Here is a 27891-nt window from a genome sequence, read left to right as displayed (position 1 = left end):
CACCTGTAGAAATCTGAGACCCGGGGAGTTTCTGTTAGTACACACGGAAGACAGATCAGCCAAGATCAGTTCAGAATTTCAAACTGGGTGTTTGCAAAGCATGCAGCACCGCTCTTCCTGCTAATAAAGTTTTTCCTTGAATAGGTCCCTTTGAAGTTGTCTCAAGTTAAGGTTTCCATGGTAACGTGATCTTCTGCGACCTGATCTGCACCTGACAATGGCATCAGCTGCAAAGATTTAGAGCGATGGCAGAGAGCGCAACTCCTCCGACAACCTCGCTCTCTATGTTTGCATTAACCCTTTAAGAATGAAAACAAACATCTGTACTATTGCTGTATTATGTAATAACTAAGCAGGGTTCAATACGTGTTTGAAACCTCTGACACAATCAGGAACAAATGTTTCAAAATAAGAACAAACAGGGATCTGGAGTGACATGACGCACTACAAACTGTCAACATTGGACGCACGCATTGTTTATGAGAATGCCTGCAAGAGATGTCACTTAGGACTTTAGTCCTCGTTTTGATAGACTCTTTGAGACCCGGAGATCCTGTTGATGCAGGCTGTACCACAAACCTATTGTCTCCACCCCAGCTGGATTCAATGAGTTGCCAGCTGTCTGTTCTCTATAGACTGCCTGGGAAGCACACATTTTAATCAAGCCTCCCATAAAACAGCAGGAAGGGGTTCACCAGCGGTGTGGACTCAAGCCAAAAAACATGATTGTCTTTTTTACTAAAAGAGCCGGTGAGGGCTTAGCACCAGGTGGACAGATTGGGCCCAAAGCATAGCTCTTTGGTACCAGAAACACTGAGAGAATTAAATGTGCATTGTTCTTTCGTCAGGCACCACATGGTTTGTGACTTCTCCAAGCCTACTATTGTCACACCAGGTTGAATTAGAATGTTTTACAATAACCCTGCCTTTGTGTGAGGGGACAATAATCCGCCCTGTATTGAATCAACTGCTTTAAAATGTGAAGAATAAAAAAAAAAGAACAGGAGACAGGTAGGATCTGCTTAATAGTCTGAACCAGGTCATGTCTTTATACCATTAAACCCATAAACCTGCTGTAACGTGTTTAGTGATGTTTAGAAAGGGATGAATAGCATGTAGATCTGTCGCTGTTAAGATCATTAAAATAGACAGAAAATATTAAATAAAGGTACATAGGCCATAACAAGTTTGTTTAGCACGCTAGAAAAAAGATGGGCTTAACTTAGCGCTGGAGCAAAAACAGTGTGATCGGGGACCCCCATGAAAACAAGGTCTTGTTACCTCATTGTGACTCTCTTGGTATGCACTCAATTAAAAATAAAAACGGACGCGTCTATAAACAGTTTAAAAAGAGCGCTGCTGTACTGTGTCTTCAAAAAAAAAAAAAAAAACCTTCAATGCAGCTGGGATGAGAAAAGTACAGACAATAGGGGGTTTGTTTAAACCTGTCTGGATGTGGAAATGGGGTCTCTGCTGCCCTGCGCAGGTGCATTTCTCTGTCCACTCTGCTACATGGAGCACATGTGTGGTGAGTTTCTGTTCCTGCATACACGTCCTGCCTGCCCCACAAACCTCATTTCAAATCTATTTATTGCCTTGGTAATAACTAGGGTGCTTGAGATTGACGCTTCCTCTGATTTTATTAATCAGAGCAAGATGTAAACCTTCCTTCTGCATTTCCTGGCAGCAAGTTCTGAATTAGCTAATGATTCACTGAGGGAAAATCACCTGACTTAACAACAGAAAAAAGAGCCATTTTAGACTGAGCTGATTCTAAGCCACTCAGATACAAACACATGGGATATGCAGTGAGGTAATGCCTTGTGTTCAATAATACAAATACTAATGCGTCTTGTTTTAGATGGGCAATGTGCTGTTGTTGTTGTTGTTTTTTCTTCTCTTGCTCTACTAACAGTTTGAAACGTGTTGTCCTATACTGTAAGTTAATACATTGTGTGTAGTGTTGCTGTATAAGAGCTGTCATCTCCTGCAGTTTGGGCGAGAGGACAGCGAAGTGAAGCTGAGTACTTCTGGCTGCTCAAACTGTGTGAAATGACGTCTCTTATTTGATTTCTGATATGCAATTTACTTTAAACAGACCAGTGGACTGAGATGCCAAAAAAGGACTATTAGACTAAGGCTATCACAAGACAACACCACCCAGTCTGAAAGCAGCACCCGTTAAACCTGGTGCAGAACGGACCTCCAGGACAGGATCTGCCCATCCCTGAACTGCAGGCGGCACTCCGAAGAGCAAAATTGGTTTAGCTGATGAGCTCTGATCACTGAAATCCCTTCTCGAAGAGACAGAGGGAGCTTTTCATATGACTTGCATGAATCCCATTCTTTCCAGTTCTAATGAATTTGATTAGGACTGAAAAACAATTATACATAGCTGCAGGCGCCAAGGTCTTGTGGGATGAAGCTAACAAAATGGTTTCTATAAAATGTCAGAGTGATAGTCTCATCAGGGGCTAACAGTAGAGCCTTGTTTACATGTCTCCTCTTCTTCAGAGGCACGGAACTTGCACACATCAGCAGTACTGGCAATACTGAATTTTACAGATGCCAACAGCTCCCTGGCTCCATTCAACAAGACAGGCCACACCTCATGGGAATGCAGCTAAAGGTGCAACGTGCCAGATGGATTTAAAAAGAGTTTGATGTACTTCACAGAGCTGCTACCATCAAAGCCCCATGTTGAAGATATGAACTTTTTAAAAGTGTTGTCTGTAACTACATTGAGGTACCCACATTGGAACAATCTAAAGTATCTGAGATGGCGAGATGGGAGCCACTGGTCCATTTGCTTTAAAACGAGTATACATAAATACTTCTATATGTGGGTAGAAACAGGCTTAGAACAGAGGTGTGGAATGCGTAGCCAGTGTAGAATGGCCTTCAGGACAAGTGTTCCCCAAGGCGGCTGTAGTGATGGTACATATTTGTGACCTGTTCTGTAACTTGTTTAAATGTGTTACCAAAAGGAGTTAGCTGGGTCATTTCCTGTGTCAATTAGGTAATCAATTGAAGACCTACAGGCTTCGGTGAGACTAATAGCAGGTTGGATAACCTGATCCTTTTGTTACATTGCTCAACAAGGCAGGTCAAGTAGAATCTCTTCCCTCTACAGCTATCATGTGAACGGCAATCGCATTGTTTCAGTGGAAGTGTTAAGCCGGCGTTAGACTCGTGGGGGCTCCAGGCAGAGGCTGAGGATCCTCCCACCCGCACGCTGGGTGACTTCCACTGCTGCTTTTCTTGGAAAAGGACTTTCCCCACAAGAAACAAACACTTTCAAAATTCAGAATGCGAACTAAAAGATCAGCAGGCCTAATTATTGTTAGGTACCTGTTAAAAGGCAATGGTTACATTTTATATTAACAACTGTTGTAGAATTGAACCGTGTCATGAGCTAGACTTTACCACTTTAAGAGGACATATGTGGTACTATTATGGTTTTTTGTGTTACAATTTCCACTACTCTGTAGATATGACCTAACTTAGCCTAGTGGGGCCCCTCATGGCTTGAGGCCCCGGGCAATGCCCTGGCTCCTAGGCCCTATTAGTATCTGTAGCCTAAAAATGAAAACGTTTCTGGGGACCTCGATTGATCTGCAGTCCAGGCTCCAGATTCCCCAGCACAATCTCTGCACAGTAACAGACAATATTAAAGATGAAAAACGCTGGCTGACAGGAACCCGTTGACAAGCGCTGCTCAGTACAGTGAGGATTAGGCCCTCTCATTAAACAATTATCTTTCCTTTTAACTTTAAGCTAAAAATAATATTGGGGGAAAAAAAACCAAGAAAAGCAAAACAAATAATTTTTTTGTTTTTACAAATGAAACGTCTCTCCTATGCAGTCGCACGCCACAAAAGCTGAGATTACAAAATGGAATAAAATTATACCAATTAAATCTGCACAGTCTTTTAACTTCACCCAGTGCCTCAGCTCATGAATCACTTTTTAATGTGTCCAGATTCTATTCAAGAACAATTTTTAAACAAATGATGCCTCTCTCTGTGTCTTTTAGGTACCATTTGCAACGCACACACTAGAAGAGCTTTTGATTGATCCTTTTGGAGATGGTATAATCTACACAGTATATATATATATACTGTATATGTATTAATTGCATCTGAAAGAGAGAAAGCATGATTTGCCCAAAATATAATGCAGATTAGCAACAGATGTGCTGACAAATCCTTTACCCTCCAGTCTTTATAATATCTTGTTCCTGGAAGCTTGTTTAACAGCTTTTAAGATACAATGGATTTGATTATTTATTTAATCAAACTGAAATCAGTAAAAAAAATTAAAAAAACCTGAAAGCTTTTCTTTCCCCAAAGGGACGTGTCTCAACAAGCATGTTTATTTTTACATCTGGAGTTTTTCTGAAACGGGAATTTCCATGGAAACAAACAAAGGAATGTCTCTGTACATCAATAACTTACTACATCGGGGTGTAAAAATCCTCTGTGATCGTAACAGTCCACAGGTTCTTGTTTCATTCTTTGAGACAAGGAACATCAATTCTGGGCCTACTGTTTAATCCACTTTCATCAGATGACTTGCACAGTCTTTAAAAACCAACAGCCGTCTAGAACCATTGACTATCAAACTATATTTAATTCATCATTTTTAAGAACAAAGCTTTGTGAATAAGGTTCACTCTTTGGCAGTGATGCAGTACTGAATAACTTCCACCACTGGAAAAATATTGTGGAACTGAACAGGGCTGTGTTTGCAGTGAGTGCTCGCTCCCTGCCCCCTTTCTAGACTTGGGCTTACTGCTGCAATCCACCCTCGCTGGGAACTGATTTTTTGATAGGAAATCCTCAGCCAGCTGTGAGTTTTCTCTGCTCCGTGTGAAACAGACTGCAAACGAGCCCTAAATGCAAACAGCTGGAGGAACTGAAGGGGGGCTGCTTCTGCAAGGAATAATTTAGGGGCTGCTTCTGAGGTGCAGAACTGTGCAGAAGGATTCAGAGACAATCTCAGACACACAGTATCAAGACTATCAATCTCAACTATCATTCTGTTTGCAAGTTTAAATATCCCACATACAGATGTATTCACAGTTGTACAAAGCTGTGTTTACATTGTATAAAAGAGCGGCAATAGACAAAGTCTGTGGAATGTGGTACTGCATGGGTTAACTTTATTGTGGAGCGGTGGCCACACTTAGGCACAGGAAGGATTGCACCATCTTAATCAGTGACAGCAGGAGTTGCTAGAGTTATTTAATCAGGAGTCCCAGTGCCACGTCAGCTCAGTCAGTAACCAGGGGAAATTGAAGACATGTTGCCTTGTTGTGTGCAGCGATAGAGATCTTCCCCCCTCCCACTCCCAATCCCAGACTCCACACCGGCCCGGGAACCTTGGACTGAGCTTCCATCCCACATCGTTAACAGAGACCAAGTAACAGGATACCCCTTCCCCCTTTAAAACCCTGCAACGCTTATTAAACTGTTTGCTCTGCGCAGATTTCTGAATCCCAACAAACAACTAGCTTCAGGTTATACTGCAATTGCAATTGTATAATGTTCACATCAGTCCTGTGCTTTTGACACCAAGAAAACCCAGTTATTGGGAATCGCTGGTCAGGATTGCATCCATCCATCAGGCACTATTACATGCAAATCAGGATATTTAAGTACATTGAACCCTGCAAAGTCCTACCCAGATTGGTCGCAGTCTATAAAGCGCTGTATTTCTCAAGTTTTTACACTGATGGAAACTCTCACCCCTTGTTTGTACCTCATTTACTCCGATCCCCCCTGTAAACTAGCTCTCAGCTCCTGCTATTAACACTTCACACAGCCGTGTGACTCAGCTTGCGTTCTCTGCAGCTTAGACACTCATCAACTTGAATGCGGCTGTAAAGTTCTGAAAGATTGCAGCTTTCTTATCTAATGTATTCTTCTCTGTGTTTAGAATATCATTTGCTGTTTCAGCCATCAAACCCTGTTGACTTTGTAAAATGTAAAGGTTTAAAGCACCCTGGTGGCTTCATAAGGGCTCTTAAAGGGCACATAAGGACCTTTTTATTTTACTGTGTTACATGTTCCCATGTGTAAGGTGTGTGTATTGTTTTATTTATTTTTTTTAAATTTTGACCACTTTTTTAAACTTGTAAATATGCATTCCTTGCCTCAATATGGCTTCCCATGTACCTGAATAGACCTCTCAGAACTATATTCCCATCATCCTCCTGCTCACATATGTAACTGAGATGGATTTACCAGTGGGGGGGGTATGTGATAGTTACAGCTGCATTGGCAGAAGGCACAAGGCACAGTCAAGCAATGCCCCCCTATTAATGTATGTTAGATCCTGAAAGTAAAACGTGATTCTTCTGCCAAATTCCTTTGTAATCCCAAAGGGCACATTAAAGATGATGTATTTAATTCCTAAAGAAACAAGATCGCCGTACGAGGAGAAACACCGTCAACCCATAGATTGTGTCTGGCTGTTGAGGTTCTTCAAATCCAAAGCATGTCCAGAAAATGCCTGTATCTCTTCAGGGAATCAAAGGGTTGGCTTGTGAAGTTGGGAAGCTTGTGGGTTAGACATACATACAAACAGCATAGGGGAGATAAACAAACTACCAGGCTCTACTGGCCAGGCTCATGTAATTACATGATTTTAACATAAAAAAGAGCACACTCCTCTATTCATGTGTCACTCAAGGCTGATGAACTATTTACTACTAGCGAGGCGTCCCATTACTTATGGGTAGCCCCCCCCTTTATATGTTTTTGTTTTTTAATCGTGTTACCATTTTTTTAACTTTAGTTTATTACTTTAAAAGTAACAGATAGAAAACAAAATATAAAACAACACTGGTAATCTCAATTCAAGGGCTTATATATGCTGATGCGCTGGGGAGACCACACTTTGGATGATCCCTGGAGCCAGCATCGCAGCCGTTGTGTGTGCTGATGCGCCAGGGAGGCAAAATAAGCTGATCCCTGGAGCCAGCATTACACTTCAGCCATCAACACCAGGCAGGAGGATATCTACATCATCAGATGGAAGGAAACGCAAATGGATGGAAATGCAGGTGGATCACATTAGTTTACTGTAAAGCTACGTCTTAGTTGGTGCTTATCTTGGCGAGAGCCCAGCATGAAGTTTTAACATCTACTCTCATGCAGTGGAAATCATCCTTTATTTTTTATTTTTTTTGCAAGGGCAAAAGCTTAGCCAACCGGTGCCTTTGTGTTCGTCTCCAGTATCTCATCATCATTCATCACTCTACCCAAACGCATGAGGATAATGGTTCTCTGCGTACTGAGATCAAAATACTGGGAACTGACTCATTTGCAGTCACTCTTGTGGACATTTTTCATTTTTCTTTGATCGTTCCAGGTGATAATGTTTTGCTTTCATGACAGACCAGCGTTTCCACTGGTTCAAGCTGGTGTGCTCAGGAGGAGCATGTGTGTAGCCTGTGTGCGGTTCATCCATTACTAAAGGAGCAATTTGGTGTGCAGTGCTTTGACTTTGTTCTTGTTAAGGCGACATTATCATTGCTCTGTTCTTCCCTTGATTGTGACCCCTCTTAATACTAAAGTACCATAATCACTAACCAAACTGCATGCAGACAGGCTGACACGCAAACGAGACAGATAGACAGATATATTTAGTAAATTACCGTTTAACCCTTAACAGTTTGTATACAGAACAAACAAAGTCCAAACATGTGTCTGAGACTGATGCTGACTTTGCATACTGTCATCTCTTTCTGCTCTGTGAGGCAGAGGGGGTGGGGTAGGGGGAGTTGGGGCAGTCCCCTGGCTGTGCACCCACTCCCCCTCTGCGCCTCCTCTCTCACAGTGTCTGAGCCTCGCCTGTAAATCAGTTGGACAAACAGATCGGGTACAAAAGGAGTTAGTGTACTTCCATCCCTAGAAGAAAATCAGGGGCCCTCGCCGGGAAAGTTAGAATGGTGACGCGCTGGGGCCGCGCAGTGGTACTCATTCCGCGTTTTGACCTTATGCTGCAATAATGGGACTTCAAAACATAGAAGTTTAAATGTAAATACACGATGTAAATGGTTTGGTTGTATGCTAGGTGCTTTATGTTATCAGAGCCCGAATCAAGCAATCTTATGTTATGACTCCCTAGTTGGCAGAGCAAAAAAGGGAATCTCGGCAACTCGTGTGGTCCTCGGTAGCTATGTGTTATTTAAACAGGTGTGATAGTCGCTTGTTTTAAAAACATCTTTTTTCAGCAGAAAACTTTAAACTTCCTGTCTTTTCACTAACACAGCGGCTCATAAAATGTGGGTGTATATCGAGGTCAGTTTTTATTGCCGATACTTACACAACAAATCAAACTGTAAAACTGCTGGCATTTTTCGTTTTCTTTTTAAACGCATTTCTTATCGTCTATAGTTTTAAGGAATCTTGTACTTAAAATCATATTGTGAAATAAATAATTTAAAAAAATGAGTCTTTTTACGTCTTCATGTGTTGTCATGGTGACAGTGCATAATAAGCAACAATTGTTTATGCAATACATTTTTTTTTTTTTTTTTTTAAGTTGTTTAATTGCGCCTTTTAGCCTAAGTTGAAAATATCTGGCCAAAAAAAAACAAAAAACACCTCATCATCATGTAAACAAACTGGACAAGAACAAAAGTAGCCTTTTTTTAATAGAACCGAGCACACAGCTAAACTATAGGAATGACTACGGTACAAAGAATTATTGTTCAATATAAAAATAAACCCGAATTCTGACAGCTGTTAGGCTACACAATGGAAAAACCGTGTCGATTTCACTTAACTCAATACCCTTATAGCGTTGTGCACTATACTGCGGGCAGTGTGTAAATAACGAAAAAAAAAACGTACTCAACAGAATGAAACAACACGCAGAGACGCGGGGGAATGCAATCGACTTGAAACGCGCTTTTGAAATGTAACGCAGTGCCCATATAATGATCAAAACAAGCTGCCAATCAATCGTGTCACACAATTATCTTTTTATTGACGACTGTACACGGAAAATAAAGTTTCTGAATGCAGTTTTTGCGCCAAGTTTGTCTTGTTTCCTTCTGTATATTATGTTATGTGATAAACTTAGGCATACTGTTAATGTTCGAGACTGAACATCAGCATTTTCCACACGGTGTCTTTGGGGACTATGCGATTATCCTGGCCGAATCCGTCTTTGTCCCGAATAATATATCTGCGTGGGATGCTAGAAACTTTGGAAAAGCACGCGGCTGAACACTGGGTCCCTGGAGTTATGTCTCTTGATATAGTTATTGTGTGTGTGTGTGTGTGTTAAACTGGTGAATTTAAACAGCGTTCTGGCTAGACAATAAAATATCTAGGACTCACCTGAGAAAGTCCTAACTAACCATATAACATGCCGTTAGTCATAGAAGTACCATTATAATCGGTGCCATCGTTTACTATCATATACTGGATGTAATAATGTGGTATAGTACTGTTAACAGTATGGTTTGACCACGGCTACAGTAACCCTGTAGTATTGTGTATATGGGTAACTTAACATCTGTGAAAGGGTTTGCTCGCTTACCTTCGCTTGTTCTAATTAGCGAGCGGCTGGTATTATATAGGTTCATATTCTTTGGCTGTTTTGTCAGACTGGAAACCTACATGTTTGTTTTAGTCTTCTACTCTGGACCCTGACGCTGCAGATCGTGTTGTGCTGTAAGTGTGGCCACATGCCGGTGCAGCTCAGCCGCTCCGGCAGCCAAAAGTTAATCTCCCGTGAACTTGTTGGAACCGAATTTTGAACGCGATTGCACAGGTGCAGATAATAATGCGCTACACCTGCAGTTATGCTGTTTTTTTACCTTCTTGAAACAGGGACTTCTCTTTCTCTTAATAAGTAGTGTTTATGTATTTATGTATGTATGTATTTTCTGAAATGTGTCTACGCATTCCCCCGTGGCCTAGTCAGTTTCACTCACTGCCTGCTGGTCCCGAGTTTGTTGTGCGCCAAAATATTTCTGCTCGCTATAATGAAAGCGTAAATCATAAATAATGCGCTTAACCCCCTTATGCGATGTGGCACCCCAATTAAAACAAGATACCACGCATTACTTCATAGTCCGCTAACGAATTACCCAGTGTAATACGCATGCGAGGAATTTCGAGCCATATCCTAGCATATGGTGGTGATGAGAGGCCGATCAATCCGATTGCCAGTCTTTGGTTTAATGCTTTCCACGTGACGTCACCAGCCCCGGGGTTTAGAGTTTCTAGCATCTTCTATTACACGCGTATTTGCACCAATAATGTTTTTGATGTTTGACTCTATTTGCTGTTACTTAGGCGTAATCACACAATAACACTGCTATAGGCTCAGCGCCACAAAGCCAGATATATAGTGTCTGTGTTTCATGCCATCCTACCCCCTGGAGATGGGAGTTATTATATAAAATCTTTCTCGGGGTCAATACCAAGATCGCGCAATACTGCAATACTGCCTAACCCACGCACAGTGCAAGTGGATATCTTTATATGTAAAACCTTCGAGTTACTTAGTGGTGATTTTTTTTTCTTCTTATTGATAAAATAATGTTTGACTTTCAAAAAAACATAAAAAACAGACATATATATAATCTAGTAGAAGGCTAATATTGTTTGCTCACCTCCTGCACCACATGTAGTGCGTGGGAGTTTTTTTTTTTTTTTTTTTTTTTTAAGCGCTGTCCCTTTAAGAACTCGAAAGCTGTGTGCTGTCCCTTGAAACTTGGAAACTTCTGGGAAGTCAGTCTGCGCCGTGGATTGCGATGTTTCTGAAGGAAGTGACGGTATGAATGAAAAAAAAAAAAACAGTATCCTTAGGAGAAAAACAGAATCCGAAAATTAAAGGCATAGAGTGAGCCACGGAGACGAGGAAAGCGTTCGTGAGACGGCTGATGAATACCGCTGATTTAAGTGAGAATACACACGAATCTCTGCTGTAGAATACACATAAAACAGTATTGCTGAGCTCGTCTGAGATTGCAACCTCAGACACAAAGAAGAGCCACTTTTTTTCTTCTACGTTGCTGAAACTGGAACTATAGTATTGTTAGCCAAAAAAATGATACTTTCTCGCATTGCAAGACCAGAATGGAAGATTTGAAAGCCACCGACTATTCCTGTTATCAGTGGTTGTAAACTTTTTTTTTAAGAAACGCAATTGTGCATTGTTTTGAATTGGTTTGTTGAAGTTAAGGGTCCTTTTTTTTGCGCCCCTGTGTTTTCCCGTCCTCGGTTCGGTTCTGTGGTTTCGTTCGGGTTGTTTTTTGTAGTTGGAATGTTTGCTGTGCGGATCTTGTCCAGTTCAGAACGGATTTCACGGGTTCTCGCGGCGCTCGTCCTCCTGGTTCTTGCTGGGCAGTGTTCAGAGTTGAAGGTGCGGGTCCGATTGTCAGATGGACAGATCACCGAGGAAAGTTTAGAAGCGGACAGCGAGAGGGACTACATCAGTTTGGAGTTTAAACAAGGGGATGGCACCCTCATCACGTTCATCGCAGATATCAGACAGGTAAGAAATCAGTCCAGCGGTCCAGTTTTGCCTATAGCTGTATAGCGCACAAAGTCACCCCATTAAAGACGTATCTATCTTCCTCTCAATACACGTGTTGATTCAATGGGCAGATATAGGCTACGTGTAGGACTTAGTTTTCGGGTTTTATTTTTGATCACGTGATGTCCCTTTAAACATATTTCGAGCCGATTCGCTTTCTTAATCAAACACTAATTACCAAATGAAGTTGTTTCTTTTTACCCTTGTATCTTGATTGAGTTCACAAACGACGTGCCTTGATCTCACCTGATTCTGTTTGAACCTGCGTTTCATTCTGGCGCTATCGCCGAATTCACATTTCCACTCCGTTAGTTCCTAGTTGTGCGTCGCTAATTTAAACAATCTGGTATTCAGTTAAGGCTTAACAACCATTCATTAAGGTTTAAAGGGAGGAGAGAGATGGAAAGTAGAAACCGAAAACTAGAAGACCTAGCTAAATGTAGTGCATTTTCCAGACAACTTTCAGTTAATTTGAAGCTAATAACTGAAAGTTGTTGACATAGGCAGCAGTGTGGAGTAGTGGTCAGGGCTCTGGACTCTTGACCGGAGGGTCGTGGGTTCAATCCCCAGTGGGGGACACTGCTGTTGTACCCTTGAGCAAGGTACTTTACCTAGATTGCTCCAGTAAAAACCCAACTGTATAAATGGGTAATTGTATGTAAAAATAATGCGATATCTTGTAACAAGTGTAAGTCGCCCTGGATAAGGGTGTCTGCTAAGAAATAAATAATAATAATAATAATAAAGTATTTGAATGTTCCACAAAGTGATGTGAAATACACAAATAACCCATGTTACTACAGTCTAACTAGAAGGAAAAGGATTAAGCATTTTATTTAACATACAGAAAAGAACATGTTATTGCAGTATGTTTTATTTCTGCATGTTTTGTTTGTTTGTACATATTGAATTAAGTAAACTATGTTGTGACTTTGTAATCCCTGACCCGAATAAACATGCCGAGACAGTTCATGGAAACCTGTCATAAAGCTGCTCCATTGCAAGCAAGATTAATAAGTCATTTATACCCCAGCGACCTGGTTACGAATTTGTCATCGGAAATCCCCAACCGAAACTAACTCGCTGACTAGTGAAGATCTGCACATTTCGCAGCCAGAAGTGGCTTTAATATTTACCAAGTTCGTCCAGTTTTTAAATGAGTTCCAACTTGTTTTAATGTTTCGCGAGGGACATTGTTTTTTGTAGGGTACAATTCATGACTATTCTGTTTTGTTTTCAGTAGAGTGATGCTCTTTGGTTAAGATACTGTGCAAGTTGAGTTTCCCATTTAAGAGATGCCTTAGACTAGGGGTCACAGTGCCAAGCCACAAAATCACTTTGGACCATTGTGAAAACAGTCTCCCCACTGTACTGGGAAGCATGAGATAAACACTGGCGAGGGTGGATAGCTGCGGTTTCTGAATTCCACCAATCTGCTTGGGTTAGCAGAACACTGTACCCGTTTATAGACCTTTGAGAGAAGGACGGACAGAGAGAGAGACCACAAACCCCAGTTCATAGTGCTAAACCAACCAAAACTGTTACTGCAATCCCCTAATGTGAATGCAATGCGCCTGCCTCTCGCTGAAGCGTACACCTGTTTTAAAACTATTTCATGATCACAACGCTTTCAGAAAGAATGGCTCTGTTCCAGTGAAAAGTTGGCACCTTTTACACTGTTTGGGATACAAACTACTGTATAATCAGCACAGAAAAGCAATGCCCTCTAATTTGCTTATTACTAGTTTATCATAAAAAATGTATTTAAAGCTTAGAAAATCTAACAAAGTACAATTCTACTAGAAACTGGTACTGGATTTATAAGACAACATAAACAGTTTACCACAATGGTATCACATTTTTATAATATTGTATTCATCTCTGGCTTGAGAAAGTTTTCATCCTAGTACTGTTAGGTTGAAACTTAGAATATCCAGTGTAAAATAATTATACTAAATACTTTCTATTTATTGCCATGCAAACAATTAGGGATGTGCCAAAACCCCCAAGAGTGTGTATTTACCCCGCAAGCAAGCCTGATGTGTAAACCTCGAATAAGGATTGCAAGGAGACCCTTTCCTCCCTCCCGCCCTCAGCTCAAATCATTAACTTGCTAAACTTTCAGTTCTGGAATGTGCATTCCGTCCCCAAACCTAGCATTGCGATTCCTGGCCTGATCTGGTATACGTTTTACAGGCATGCTGCCAGACCGGGAGACCTGGGGCTTAGGAGAAAGTATTAACTCTTAGCTATACAGCTTGAAAACGTTTACATCAGTCCTAAGTCCTAGTATGAGGCACCAAACACCTGCCTATCGTCCAATCTTCCTTGGGGTTCAGAGACACAGAGGTAATTTTTGGCTTGGAAATTACAGTGCGCTGTCACAGCATGTTTCAGTGTCAGACAGCAGCCCAGAGGAAAGGGGTGGTCTGTGGAACAATACCATTCAATTTTGAAGCATTTATTTAATTGACCGATGTTGTCGCACAAGTTTAAACAACAATACAGGCGGTTTGAAATTAGATACTTTAAAAGTTTTCTTTATGGACGGAGTTTCAGGTGTCTTTTTCGCCTCCGAGCTGTTGGAAGCTAGCCATCTCTGCTACTATGACGTCATTCGAACGCCCATACAGTAACCTACCCTAGAACCCAACTGAATTCCGTTTATAAACCCACTGTGGAGTGATGAGCATTTTAATGTGCTCCTTAAGGGGTGAGGGAAGAAGCCTCCCTTGGAGTTTTCCAACAATGTTTTGACTACGACACAACCCCTTCTCATTTAAGATTGTGCTTTTGCACAGTTTTGTTGAACTCAAGTTCTTTAAGCTCAGCTGGACCACCCCCCCAAGACGTTGATGTCTTACTTTTGATCCCACGCCATTTTATCCTTGCCATCAGACTTCAGAGTCTGTTTCTCATGAAAGTGAAATATTGGATTCGTCAGCTTCTCTTGAAGAAGGAAGTGTTAGTTGTACCTTCATAAGGGTTATTGTGTGAATTGATTGATTGCTAGAGCTTTGACCTGTTGCCTTTGTCTTGTCACCTTCAACCTTCCACTTTTAACCGCATCTGTACTGAGGTCACACTTTAAGTGTTTGTAACCTGGCTCAGGTTTCTAAAGTTAACAAACTACACCTTAAAAACAAGTTTAAAAGCCCTAATCGCAGTTCACCTCCAAACCTTTGCCCAGAGCACTACTGAGTTTCTTTTTCGTACAATGTATTGCGTAAAATTGTAGAACCGAAAGGCTGATTTCGTATCGCAATTATACCACTTTGGCTGAGTCTTTACTTTCTACAGCCCTTTTTAATCAAGTTGTTGTTTAGGTCTGGGGTTTTGGTGAAAAATGCGATCTGAATAAACCATTTATTTGTCTCATTTTCGTGCCGGTTCAGATGTCTGACATGCTGGCATCTAAGCCCCGAGTTCTTTTTGTTTAACCACAGAAGTTTAAGCAGATGCTGTCATTGTTCTGCAGTGATCTGCTGTTTCCACAAACTGAGCCAGAAAGAAAGGACCTGCTCTCTGTCGTTCATTTTTTTAACATCTTCTCCCTGAGTCATGCATACATTAGTTTGTCAATTGCATGCTGACTGAGTTCCCCTTGCAGACCAAGGGAAGGAAGTAATCTTTACGTGTCGGCTGACTGTGAATAACTTCCTTCACAGCTTGTCAATATTGTCAAACATCCAGTGATGGAAATAAGACTCCCAATACATTGCAGTTTCCCCCAAGCTTGATTAGCCACAGTGTATTGGTAACAAGCTCAGGTGTATCCTATTAAACTCGTAGCAAAACCAGGAATGGATTGAACTGTGTTGTAACTAGTGACCCTGTCCTTGGAGCTCACTTTTGGCTCTTTCAGTCCATGATATTGTTACAACCAGGTCCTTGACACCTCAGTTAAACAGTGATAGACCTGTTTGGAAGCAAGCTCTTGTCTTCTGAATTCAGTGAATTAGGACATGGCTGGAATGAGGTTTGGTCTAATTGGAAAGAGCTGCAGCTCGTAACTAAAAACCAAGGCTTTCAAAAGGGTTGAAATTGGGGTTTCCTGCATCTTAGTACCATTGCTGAGGGTTGCACAGTAAGATTACAGCTTGACCGTTAAATTGAGTTAGAAGAACTCACAAAGTGTCAAGAAGTAGCACTAACTTCATCTCTAGTGTTGTCTTTGAAACATACTGCATATTCCAAGCCATCTTCAGCAGATGAAAAGGAATAATATTGACTTTGCTGTTAAGGTAATGGATTTTAAAACGCTTGGTTAGAAATCCTTTAATCCAATTAATTAAGAAATCAACGGCATCCCAATCAATTTCACCTAAAAGGGACGGCGTATTGGGAAACATGCTGCCTTGTGTGTGTTTGCTCATTTTCTTAATTTAGAGTCGTCTTATCGCAGTAAGGAAAGTTGGAGAATGGAACGTAAGGCAGGAGTTGAATCCAGACCCTTTGTTATTAAAGGTGATCGGGGACCGTGGATGGGGTATTCGTCTCGGTTCTGCTGATGTCATTCTGTTGGCTGCTCTCCTTTAAAACAGCAAGGACCTGCTTGGAAATCTAAAACACATGTACACCCAGCAGGGCTGGAAGCTGTTGTGGTCTAGCTCTGATTACAGATTTTATTTGTTCTGCAGAGCACTGCTCAAAAGCATTTGTGGTCAGGAAGCTTACTACACACACAGCTGCCAATTCTGTGCAGCACCAAGGACTGAATAATTGAGGTTGTAAGGTTGAGAAAGAAAAAAAAAAAAGCAATTTGCAGTTGCCTAAGTCTTTGAGTTAATGTGGTTAGTTGAAAGTAGGTCAACGCTGCATACAAAATACTGCAGGTTGAATAACCACTGATATACCTGAACTTGAACACACACATATTTAAAATGTTTAAAACACAAGCAGGAAAATATAGACTTAACTGAAAGTAGTTACTTTTATGTAAGTTTGTATGCATCTTTGTTTAAACATATGTGTACCATATTCCAGGGTAGTACACCTATGTATTGCAAATAATTATACATGAATAATTAACTAAAGACAACAGTTATAGGCTAGGCTATTTCACTTTGAATCTGGTAAGAGATTCGATTAGCTGTTGAGAAAGTAGCTAGGGGGGTTTCCAGCAGCAGCTGATGCTGACGTGAGAGTGCTCCTGTCGGCTCACAAAAAATTACAGCTGGAAGAAAATCTTCGAGTCCCGACCAAATCCTTCAGCGCACATTGTGTGTGTGTGCAACTGTTCTGCAGCCCTGGCCTATATCTCTGCATGCTTTCTGGATCTTTTTTCCTCCCACGATTCTGATGGTCTTCATGTGGGATGTGTTTTGAGGACCTACTTATTTAAATTTAATTGCAATGACTCCACGGCTGAGCTGTGTTCTCTGCGGTGCTTCTTACTGACGTGTTAACTACGTCCTGTAGGGGCAGAGTGTTGCAGGGGGGCAGGTTAATAGTTACACCCTGGGGTACCAGATGTACAGTATTCTGAGGTTAGACATGATTCTGAGAGCTCTAGGGATGCCACAGGGGTTTCAAACAGTTCAAAGTTTTAAAAAGTCACCAGGATGCGTTGACTGAAACAGAAAATGATGACGTGAATCTAAACAAGCTCACATTAGTTCAGATAACTCTGCTGCTTCACACCCATGCCGGAGTTACTCTCTGGTATTGTAGCAAGACTGTGTTCAGCACAGTGCAGGGAAATGTTTTTGCAATGGAAAGATGTGTCTGGAATATAGTTTTAATAGATGGATAAACAGACTTTAATCCCGTTCCAATGAAATTTACTGAGGGATTCACTGTTCTCTTCTGAGTAAATCATTCATTCTGTCATTTCCTGATTCAGTGCCAGGTCCTGCACTACACTGTGAAACACCCGTTGCTCCATATCTCCTTGAAGGGGAGCCAGGTAGCATTTACAATGAGACGTAAATCACTGCTGAGAAAGACCTGGCAATAGTCTTTGTGGTGGTTTGTTTGTGTTATCATGTTCTTGTATTAAGTGTATTAAGTGGTTAATTTAATGGTGCCTAGTTTCTTTGTTAATTACATGTCTACAGAAAAACACCTCATTCTAAATTCCCATGGAAGTCACGGTGATCTACATCATAAAGGATCGCTCTAGTTTTTAAGAAAAAAAAAATAACCAATGTTAATGTATCATTAAACGTGGATGAACCGCCAGAATTAAAACCAGTACAAATTTGTCTGCTCTAGAGAAAAGGATTGAGAAAACCTGGAACTATATTGCAGATGCCTCCATTCCAGTCATTTGTAGTTTAGCAGACGTATGGTTTGTACTTTGCATGTTGAGCAACAGGATTTGATTTCAGCCATGAAATTAAATTTGTACAAGATCAGCATTTCGCTTAATCAATTTGCCAAGGGCTGCTGCAGCAGAGGCAAAATGCGTGTGGCAACAGATCTGCACTCTGATGAATTAATATAGATCGGGCTTGGCAAATGCATCAGTGGGGTTTCAATCAGTTAATTGCATTTTTCGGTGTGTTGTTCAGGGATGGGAGTTGCAGTGCAGCTGTCTGTAGTTTCGCCACTGTACTAATCTATCTCTCGCACCAGTTCCACTCAGAGGGTGAGCAGTGTTGGCACTGGCTGCCCTGTGCTCTGCCTGATGAGCCAGCCAAGCTCGGCTGCTTGCAGGACCTACTCTGCATCTCGTTCTGTCTCCTTCATCCATAATTCAAGAAGCAGGCGCGTTCTGTGTTGTCCTTTTGGTCCCATGTGACGGTGCATACCTCGGTCCTATATTACAGCATGTAAAGGAAGCCTCACGATCCATTGACGCACGATGCATCGCTGCATCTAAACTATTTCCTGCCTTTTGAGCTGCATTGTTCCCACTGTTCAGGGGAGTGGGTTAAAGGTCTCTCTGGCTGCTCTGCCTTCAAAGACTTTTCAAAAGGGGAATTATAAACGAGGAGAAGTTGAACAAGCCAAGTGCAAAGTTTAGGGCAAAACTGTGAGTTCATGTTGTACATTACTGGATCTCAGACTGTGTGACTCTCCAGTGAGAGGTGGGCTGGTTACTCCACAGTTTGTCACAGCCACTCCCTTTTCCTGCAAGTTCAATAGCTGACTCACACTTGAAGTTCCCAGAACTCAGATAGCAGGGACAAGTAAAGGTAGTGTGATTGTTGGAAAGGAGCCCTCTTCACCACACCTTCCTGCTCTTTCACACAGGGATTGGGAGTCAGGATCCTTATCGTGAATCACAAAACCTGGGAATACTATTGGGAAATAAAGAAACACTCACTATACCTCTTCTGAATCTCACTTGCAGGTCACACTGACCTTCCTCAGGTTTTCACTTCACTCCTCAAGCAGACCTAAAAAGGAAAGTTTTACGCAGAAACTAGCATCGCTCACATGTGCTGAAAATCCACCATTAACATACCAAACGCAATGGTGAGCGATACGCCGTCCTTATTTATATAGTAGTACCACTAGCACCAGTCTATATGAATCAAATTGATGAAGACAGTAGCAGATTGTTGGTCTCTGGGATGGGAATAAGACTCCTGTTGCATAGCAGTTTGATCCATTCCTGGTTTTAAAACAAGCTTAATAAGACACCTGAGCTTATTACCTATACACTGTGGCTAATCAAGCTTGTATTAAAACCTGGAATGCTATGCAATAGGAGTCTTATTTCCATCCCTGTGTTTACTTGACAAGAGTATGGAATAACAAACCGCACATGCAGTGGCACAGTACAAAAAGCTTTTTTTTTAAGCTGCTAGAGGGACAGAGAGCCGTAATTAAAACGTATTGCTAGGGTTACAAAGCTAGTGACTGTCCAGTTGCCCTTTTCTGCTGCTTACTGTAGATCCAGTGTAGAATAATTTCCACTTTGCCTCTTGAGGAGGAGGAGGAGGAGGAGGAGGAAGAGTTGGTTGTTTTGTAATTGGAACTCCTTCAACCGTGAACGATCCTGTGACATCACTCCAATCGGGGGCGGGGTTTCATGCTACATTTCCCATGATTTCCATTCATGCAGGTTTGGGCTGCTTACTTTATCTGCAAATACGTGTAACAAAAACACCCAGATAACTGCTGGAAGAGCTGCTGTGGGCGCTTGAAACCGATCCTTTCTTTAAAATGAAACTTTAAAATGAAACTTCCGTTCATGCACCTTATTCCTGGTGTTTTGAGATCGAGACCAGAGTAATGGCAAATCTCCACCCGACACTTCAACTGCTGCGTTAGTCACACAGGGGAGGGTGAGCCATGCCAGTTCTGTAGCTGTAGTACATGCTTATCACAAAATAGCAATGGCTGAAGTGTAATTAATTTGAGAAGGAAAATGCAATGAATGTGCTATTACTACATCATCTCACGATGGGTTCAAACGAATCCAGTTGAAGCAATTCAAGTTAATCCGTTTGTATTTTGACGTTCCAGTTTTAAGCTTTTTTAACCCTCACTTTCTCCTGTTTTAAAAGGTGTCTCTCCGCCTCTCCTTTCATCACAGGCTCATTTAGAAGTAATTACAGTGATATTCTTATTGGATTACACAGATTAGCTCTAGGAGATGCATTACTGGAGAGCGCAGTAGCAGGTTGGGACGCTCCCGTCACTTTCACTGGCTCCACTCCTAACTCTCATTAGCTGAAACACATGTCCTCGCATTTTAAAGTCTGGGAGAACAAGCACGTTCTTTTCTTCCTGTACACTCCACAGTGTTTCTTCTTTGTTTTAGACACAATCGCAGTTTGTTTTTCTTCTTTTTTTTTTTTTTTGTTTGTTTGCATGACCTGGTTGAATAACCAGCTGGGACATCGCACCACCCAAGAAGCTTCCCTGGGCCCCATCGTTCCTGCGTGGAGAAACTGGGACATTTCTGTTCAAAAAGCGCATGAACACTTGTCAACCAATTAAGACCTGTGGGGCTGGCACAGTCAATGTATTGAAAGAGGGAGCAGAGACAGAGATGTCAAGTAAACCCGCTCATGATTTCTACAATGATCTGTAATTGAAGAGGCCCATGCTAGAGCAGGCTACACAGTGTCAACTGATTCACAGAACTTGAACTCCTGAGTTAAATAGCTGCCTGGCTGCCACCCTAGCTTGACTGTGCGGCTCTTTCTCTCTCTCTCTCCTCTCGTCGCACTTGCTCCTGGCTGACGGTTTGCAGCCTGCGGAAGGATGTTGTTCAGTAAAAGAGGAAGTAGTTGGCACGGCTTTCACACCATTAACTGTGTTCTCAGAACAGCAAAGTCAGTCTGTGGTTTTTCTGTGTACTAGCCATGGAAGTGAGACCTGCTGAATATCTCTCCCTCTCTACTGCCTTTTTAATAGGCTTGTGGCAGCTATTGTTTTTTTGGGGGGACTAGTCCCTCCTTGTGGCTTTTCTTTTATATTTAAAAAATCAAAGGAGGGATTTGCCTCCAGTGATCCACTGTTCACAGAGGGTTGGGGTCCCGAAGGACTTAGAATTGGAATTGACCTCAACAGCATTGTATTGTGAAGACAGGACAGCACTGTGCAGGCAGTCAGTCAGTGGGAAACAGAGCTTCATTCCTGCAGCTCTGTGAGGAGACACAACCTGTCGGCACGCTGCTTACCTTCCTGTTTAGTCTGTCACTAGGCTGCTTTCCCTGTTGCTTTAGAGTGCTATGGGATTACCCATCTCCCTTTCATCTTCGCGGGAAGGGAGTGGAGTGCCGGGCTTCTCCAATATCAGCTGTAGCTTCTCCTCTTGTTATCTGAGTCTAGTGTTACTTTGTTTATCTGCTTCTTTCTGACAGAGTCCCTCACCAAAGTGTGAAACCCTAGTCTAACAGGGATACGACAGCAACAGAAATGTCAGTCACAATCCTGCTTTATGAAGTGTTCAGGTTGAGTTTAAACTCATTCGGGTAACAGATGAAAAGAAGTCAGTCAAATACTTATTGCACACAAGAGTAAATCAGGCGATTGTTGCCAAGGGGCACGTGTTTATCTTGTTCGTTGGAGCTTTCTTATCTCCCTGCTGTATGCTGTAATAAATTGTTGGTTGGAGCTTTCTTATCTCCCTGCTGTATGCTGTAATAAAGCACATCCGGGCCAGGTGCTGTATGAAACACATAAAGCATGTCGGTGAGACAGGAACGCTGACGTTTTAATAGCTGCTTGGCGGATAGATTCTCTTGTGTGCCGCCACCCTGGAGGCGAAAGTGCAGCCCTTCTCCCAGGAAGAGACTGGGCAGAGACTGGGCTCCCACCCCCCAGAGAGGGTCTGCCGGGCACGGCTGGACCTTCTGGGAGGTCTGGAAGGTTTATTGCTCCCTCACCTGGAGGGGATGAACTTGGACCCCCCTGGAAACGACCGGCTGTGTGTTAATCGGAAAATAATAAAAAGCATTCTGAATTTCCGCTTTTACTTGTGCCTAATTATTTCACAGTAGCGGCCGTTCTGTTATTACCCAGCCAGTGCAACTATATAGCAGTTCCTTAGTTTCTCTTATGCTGTGAAGGGTAAATGGCTCTCTCTTAATGTAGTAGTTTAATCAAAAGAGTCCGCGGCGATGGCAGAAGTAGGCTGGTCCATGTTCCACTAAGACTTGCTGGAGATCATTCCATTAAAGGCAAAAGAATGGTAACTTCTGCATTGCAATGTGAGAGAGAGAGAAGCAAAGCAAGCCTAGGAAAGACCTGACCACTTTGACCGTGCTCTGCACTTTCTTAGCAATCATTGCACTGGAACGAATGCAAGATGTTTTTAAAATGAAGTGCAGTAACAATAATATTTGCACAGATTGACTCTGTGGTGTTGACGTTATTCAGTTCTAGGACTTGCTGTTGGATTGCTGACGCCGTTTTGTCTTGTGCAGGATGTGAAGGTGTTCCGCTCGTTGATCCTGGGCGAGCTGGAGAGGGGGCAGAGCCAGTACCAGGCGCTGTGCTTCATCACCAGGCTCGACCACAATGAGATCATCCCCAGCGAGTCCATGGCCAAGCTGAGACAGGTGAGGGTTACCCAGCAAGGACCCTGCCCCCAGCCCTACCGTACACAGCTACAGAGGTAGTGATGCAGGGTTTGGTTTGTTGGTTTATTTCAGAAAAACCCGCGTGCGATCCGGACGGCGGAGGAGGAGAGGGGGTTGGAGCAGATGACCATGAATGTGGCGGTGAACTTCAGCAAGGCATCGCAGCTCAGCGGACACATCCACAACGTCTGTGCAGAGGCACAGGAGGCCATCTACACACGAGAGGCTGACGTCAAGTACTGGCTGGAGAGAGGTAGGGCGTGGGGAGGAGGGGGAGGGGTGAGCACAGAATCAGCGATCTCTCTATATTCAAATCATTAAACAACATATGGCATTATCATTTTGACTGCTAATGAAGTTACATGCCTACCTTCTGGTGCTCCTTAGGTTTTTATAATACCGCTGTGAAAGAAGCTTAACTAGCACTGTAGTAACCTCTCCAGGACACCTTACAGTAATGATATTCCATTTTGTAATCAGGACTGCTGTTGCTGAAGAGTCAAGCTGGCTCCATAAACCCATTTGGTTTGTGACCACCACTGCCGCCTAATCTACCTAAACGCTTCCTCTGTGTGTGTGTTCCGCTGTAGGCGTGGACGGCTCCATGTTCGAGATCCTGCCCCAAGCCGTGGACTTCCCTGCGCTGCAGGGCTGCCAGTCCAGCACGGACCTGTGGAGGCCCTGCACCTGCAGCTACAGCCTGAAGCTTGAGTGGTACCCCTGCCTGCTCAAGTACTGCCGCAGCCGGGATGCCACCGGTAAGATGACCCCCTACAAGTGCGGCATCAAGAGCTGCCGCAAGGGATACCAGTTCGAGTACTTCGTGCCACAGAAACTGCTCTGCCTCTGGGACGAGGAGACCTAGCTTCCACCGTCCTCGTGAAGCTCCTTTGTGGATTCTTTTGCTATCATTAAATTATTAGTGTATTTTTGTTTTTATATACATTGGAGCTGTGACATTGAAATCCCAGCAGGTGTGCAGCAGCTGCAGGAGCATGCACTGGCATGTGCCTCTGCAAGTTGCTTCACTCGATGCACAATCTCAGTGCTGGAGCAGCCATATACACTGATCCCTAACGCTGTGAGATCCTGCACACCTTAGGACCAGTTTGCTGGCTTTGTTCACATTGACTGCACCTGTAATGTAATATACCTGCCTGGATACCTGCGCAGTGTTGTTTTCTTGGAGAGGAGTCCACAGGTTTTGCAGGTTTCTCCTAAGATCCTGTACAATACAGAGGCAGCCTGCTCTTCACATTGAAGTGCAGTGGTGCAGTGCTTTGGACTGTGCAGGTTCGTACTTAAGATGCAATCTAACCACAATCACAAATGGAAACTCCAGACAGACTCTTGCACAGTTACAGTTGCTTTAAAGGACCTCAAACATGCAGGTTATTGTCAATTGCAGACTAACATGTTACACAGAAGGTATGATGGGTGAGCATGTTTTTACAGCCTTGCGTCCAAAACGAATTTTAACCGCACGGCCAGTAACGTTAATACAGAGGTCCTTCAAATTCTTTAAACATTTCTTAAAAGCCTGTATATATGTTTTGGAGGTCTTAGGAGAGTGTTTATTCAGCCTGCAATCTCAAAGCCTGCATTCACTGGGTTTAGCAGAGTGCTAGTGAAACTGGCTCCTGCACAACGACTGGGTCAGAACTTTTGGATCGCTAGAATGTAGGAATGGAACCAAATCAAAATGGAACACGTTCCAATAATAATGGAACATGTGCCATTATTGCTTGATAATGATTAGATCTAGAGAAACCTCTCTTCTTCTATTGCCTAGACTGTGAAGCCCCCTCCATCCTCAGATCTTTACAGAAGTGCTCTTGATCAGCAGTGGGTGCAGTTCCCTGTGTTGCTGTGCCTATAGGATGCACAACATTAAACTGCCCCTACCTTACAATTCCACTTGCTATAAACTTTTTATACTGTTTGAGTATCGATATGAAGTTGAAGAATTCTGCTGCTTGTAACAACTTTTTGAGCATTGCTCCGTTTTGAAAATCTTGCCGCAAAAGCTGAACGACAGGGACTTGTGTATAACAGGGCTACCCCGCGGTCTAATTGAGATATTCGGGGGATCAGAAAAGATCCGGCTGGAGGATTAAGTTCTCCACAATGACGGCGATCCGAGGTTTACCCAGTCTGTCTACGTGTCGGATACAGTGGCCAGCTTCCACTGTGTGTTCGTTTCAATGACTCACTTTATTGGGGTGCAGTCATGCGTGACAGTCCTGTCTACTACCAAGTCCAGCAGTGACAGCGGTAGGGGAGGGGAGGGGAGGGACCATTTAGTTTTGGGGTGCATTTCTGCCCCAATCTAGAATAACAACATATTTCTGACATCACAAGTTCAGTAAAAAGTGAAACATCAATTGAAGACCATTGCACTGGCAAAATGTCTTCTACAGGCAACTGGGACTGGAATTAGATACAAGCAAGTGCTTCCTACCCATCATTATTCCATGTGTTCAGTAATCATTCACATACTGCAGAGGGGGACTCTGTAGGGAAACAACAGCGTGGAAGCAGCAGGAGACCCTGAATGAGCCGGCGTCACAATAAACAGTCCAGGGAGGGTTATGGGATTCTCTGCGCCCTGTGGATAGTGAGCAGCTCTGATGAGGCAGACAGCGCAGGGTTTACAGTGCAAAATCTTTCACCAGAAAGCAGGTGCACTCAACACAGTTGAAAAGTCACACAGTCACATGGTTTCTCAAGCACGGCTGGGGTCAATTCCAATTCCTTCGAAGGAATTTCTATTTTAGAGGCATTAATAATTGTGGTGTTTGTTCAACTGCTTTCATTTGAAGCCAGTTTAATTGACTAACAAACAGGGACTTCAATTAAAGTAATGTGTTGCCACTGTGAGAAGCTAATTTGTGATCACTGATGCGTTGGATCTGATTAGAAGGGAATTGGAATTGGAATCGGGGAGGGTTTTAAAAAGGAATTTGAAATGAAAAACGGAAATTGATCCCAACCCTATTCTCAAGACCAGGAAGCAAAAAAAAAAACAACTAACAAAAATTGAAGATGACAGCCATTACTTTGTAAATATTTTAAGGCAAATTATTATTTTTGGTACATGAAAGATTTCTGGAATACCTGAAACCTCCAAACGTCCGCACATATCATGCAGACGCTCTGATGAAGTCAGCGTTCATTTGTTTTATAACGGTACCGCAAATGAAATCAAACAAACCACTTTAAAGAAACCTGGCAGGTTCACCAATAGAACTGGTGCCCACTGGCCAGACTGGGAAACTACTGGAGTGGGAAACCCAGTAGCTGTTTTCTTCCTTGTACGTACTTGAGGTGGTTTACAAGAAAAGAATGCAAAACACAATGTTTCTGTTTGTGTAATGTCATTTTAATATACTGTATATATCAATAACTACAAAAGCCAAAAACGTGGTCTTGTCTGTATAAAACACTAAAAAAACTGCCATTTTATGTTTTTAAGTGCCTTAACTTGAGCTATAAAGCCTTGACTACTTCTTTGAGTCACAGACAGAATTATTTTTGTATTAAAATATTGTGTTGTGGGGGGGAGGAGTTTATTTCAGAAAAATGAAGTAATTTGTAAAATATATAAATATATATAAATATATCATTTATAATCCAAATTAAAAAAAGGCTTCTTTTTTGTGCGTTGTGGGTGTACAAGTTTGTTCATGAAAATTTGATTGAGTGGAAAAGCGACAGGTGAAGAAACGAAAACAAAAGGGAATGAACTGTTCATTTCAAATCCCATGTTCCCAAAGAGGGGTGTTTAAAGTGTGTCTGTGGTAGGTGGACTTGTGAAACAATTACCAAGTAATGATTGTGAGCTAACTTCACAAAACCTCTGTGCAATGAAGGCATTCCAGATGTTTAATTGTGGTGCTCTGGCGCCACCTGCTGGACATAAATATCCTTTTTTTCTTCTATACATTAGATTAAAAATAACATTATATCCCACACAGACCCAATATTATTTTTTTATAAAAAAAGGCTAATTAAATGAAGTGGCTAAGTGTTATTTTATGTATGTAACTCATTATTTAGTAGACATTTGTGGATCCATCGTCTAAAGGGGATTTATTACAACTTTACTGTGTTTTATAATAACCCAAAGGGTCGTCCTCTAGCAACAAATAACCTGCAACTTAACTGAAAAAAGATGCCAAGATGCTTCATCTCAATGAATAATACCAGCATCCTAGTCAAACTTGCATCAGTAATACCCACTTACTTGCTGTAACCTTGCCTCGCCAGCAGGGGCAGCATTATCTTCCAGCAGAATCCACACTTCACAGGGCCCGCTACACTTCTGCAAGCACATCTCTGAGCTCCCAGTTTCTGCTTGTTGCTGCCATCTGCTGTCCATGTCTGGGTACTTCAGCCCTGCACAGAGAGTGCAGAATGAATGAATACACCGTGTAACAATTTCTTTTTTTTTTTTGGTTCCTGGATATTAAGTGTTATTTCAAAATTGCTTATGCCTCAAAAGTATAGAAAATGGCTATTATTCCCCACAAACTTTGCTTTTGTGACCAGGACAGTGATATTTTGAAATTTACCTATTTTCCAGAACATTCCAGATAGATTCAGTGCTGAGTAAACTTGGAGTAACTTCTAGAACTTTCTAGAACTTTCCAGTAATATAAATAGTAGTATAAATACAGGGGCCTTAAGCCCACCAGTTCGGTTTAGTTCCAGCTGCCTAAGTGGATACATATCTGCATTTTTCTGAGATGGCATCAAGAGGCTGCAATGGTGGCATTCCTGATGGGTCTCCAAGGCGGTTTTACCAAGTTTCCCTGCTATCTTTGCCTTTGGGACAGCAGGGACACCAAGGCGCACTACCGCAGGCGGGACTGGCCACAGCGGACCGAGTTCTCTGTGGGGAGGAACAACGTCAAGTGGGAGCCACTGGTGGACCCCCGGAAGGTGCTGATGCCACCACTGCACATCAAATTGGGCCTTATGAAACAATTTGTCAGAGCTCTAGATAAGGAGTCGGCAGCCTTCAAGTACCTTCAAGACTTCTTCCCTAAGCTGTCTGAGGCAAAGGTCAAAGCCGGTGTCTTCGTCGGACCACAGATAAAGAAGATCCTGGAGTGCAATGAATTCCCCAAGAAGCTCACTAGTAAGGAGAAAGTGGCTTGGAACAGCTTTGTCGCAGTGGTTCGGGGCTTCCTGGGCAATCACAAGGCCGAAAACTATGTGGAGCTGGTTGAGACTCTGGTGAAGAACTACGGCACAATGGGCTGTAGGATGTCCCTCAAAGTCCATATCCTTGATGCTCATCTTGATAAATTCAAGGAGAACATGGGAGCGTACT

General features: G+C 42.5%; 1 protein-coding gene across 1 annotated transcript; it reads left to right on the top strand.

Moving 5' to 3' along the window:
- Positions 1 to 10712: 10712 nt before the first annotated feature.
- On the top strand, positions 10713 to 25582 carry LOC117397169 (out at first protein homolog). The gene is made up of 4 exons (XM_033995778.3): positions 10713 to 11523; positions 22398 to 22532; positions 22626 to 22806; positions 23144 to 25582. The coding sequence occupies exons 1-4, from the start codon at positions 11293 to 11295 to the stop codon at positions 23416 to 23418; spliced, it is 822 nt and encodes a 273-aa protein (XP_033851669.1). The 5' UTR covers positions 10713 to 11292; the 3' UTR covers positions 23419 to 25582.
- Positions 25583 to 27891: the final 2309 nt, after the last annotated feature.

Source organism: Acipenser ruthenus, chromosome 40 (assembly GCF_902713425.1).
Source record: "Acipenser ruthenus chromosome 40, fAciRut3.2 maternal haplotype, whole genome shotgun sequence".
In the NCBI taxonomy this organism is placed as follows: domain Eukaryota; kingdom Metazoa; phylum Chordata; class Actinopteri; order Acipenseriformes; family Acipenseridae; genus Acipenser; species Acipenser ruthenus.
The sequence above is the reverse complement of the archived record's forward strand: the minus strand, read 5'-3'. Positions and strand labels throughout refer to the sequence as shown.

Bases quoted from the DNA above. Each gene is read 5' to 3' on its own strand.
- LOC117397169 (XM_033995778.3), top strand. From the start codon at position 11,293: ATGTTTGCTGTGCGGATCTTGTCCAGTTCAGAACGGATTTCACGGGTT. The intron at 22,533-22,625 runs GTGAGGGTTACC...GGTTTATTTCAG, and splicing joins CCATGGCCAAGCTGAGACAG to AAAAACCCGCGTGCGATCCG. The intron at 22,807-23,143 runs GTAGGGCGTGGG...GTTCCGCTGTAG, and splicing joins CAAGTACTGGCTGGAGAGAG to GCGTGGACGGCTCCATGTTC.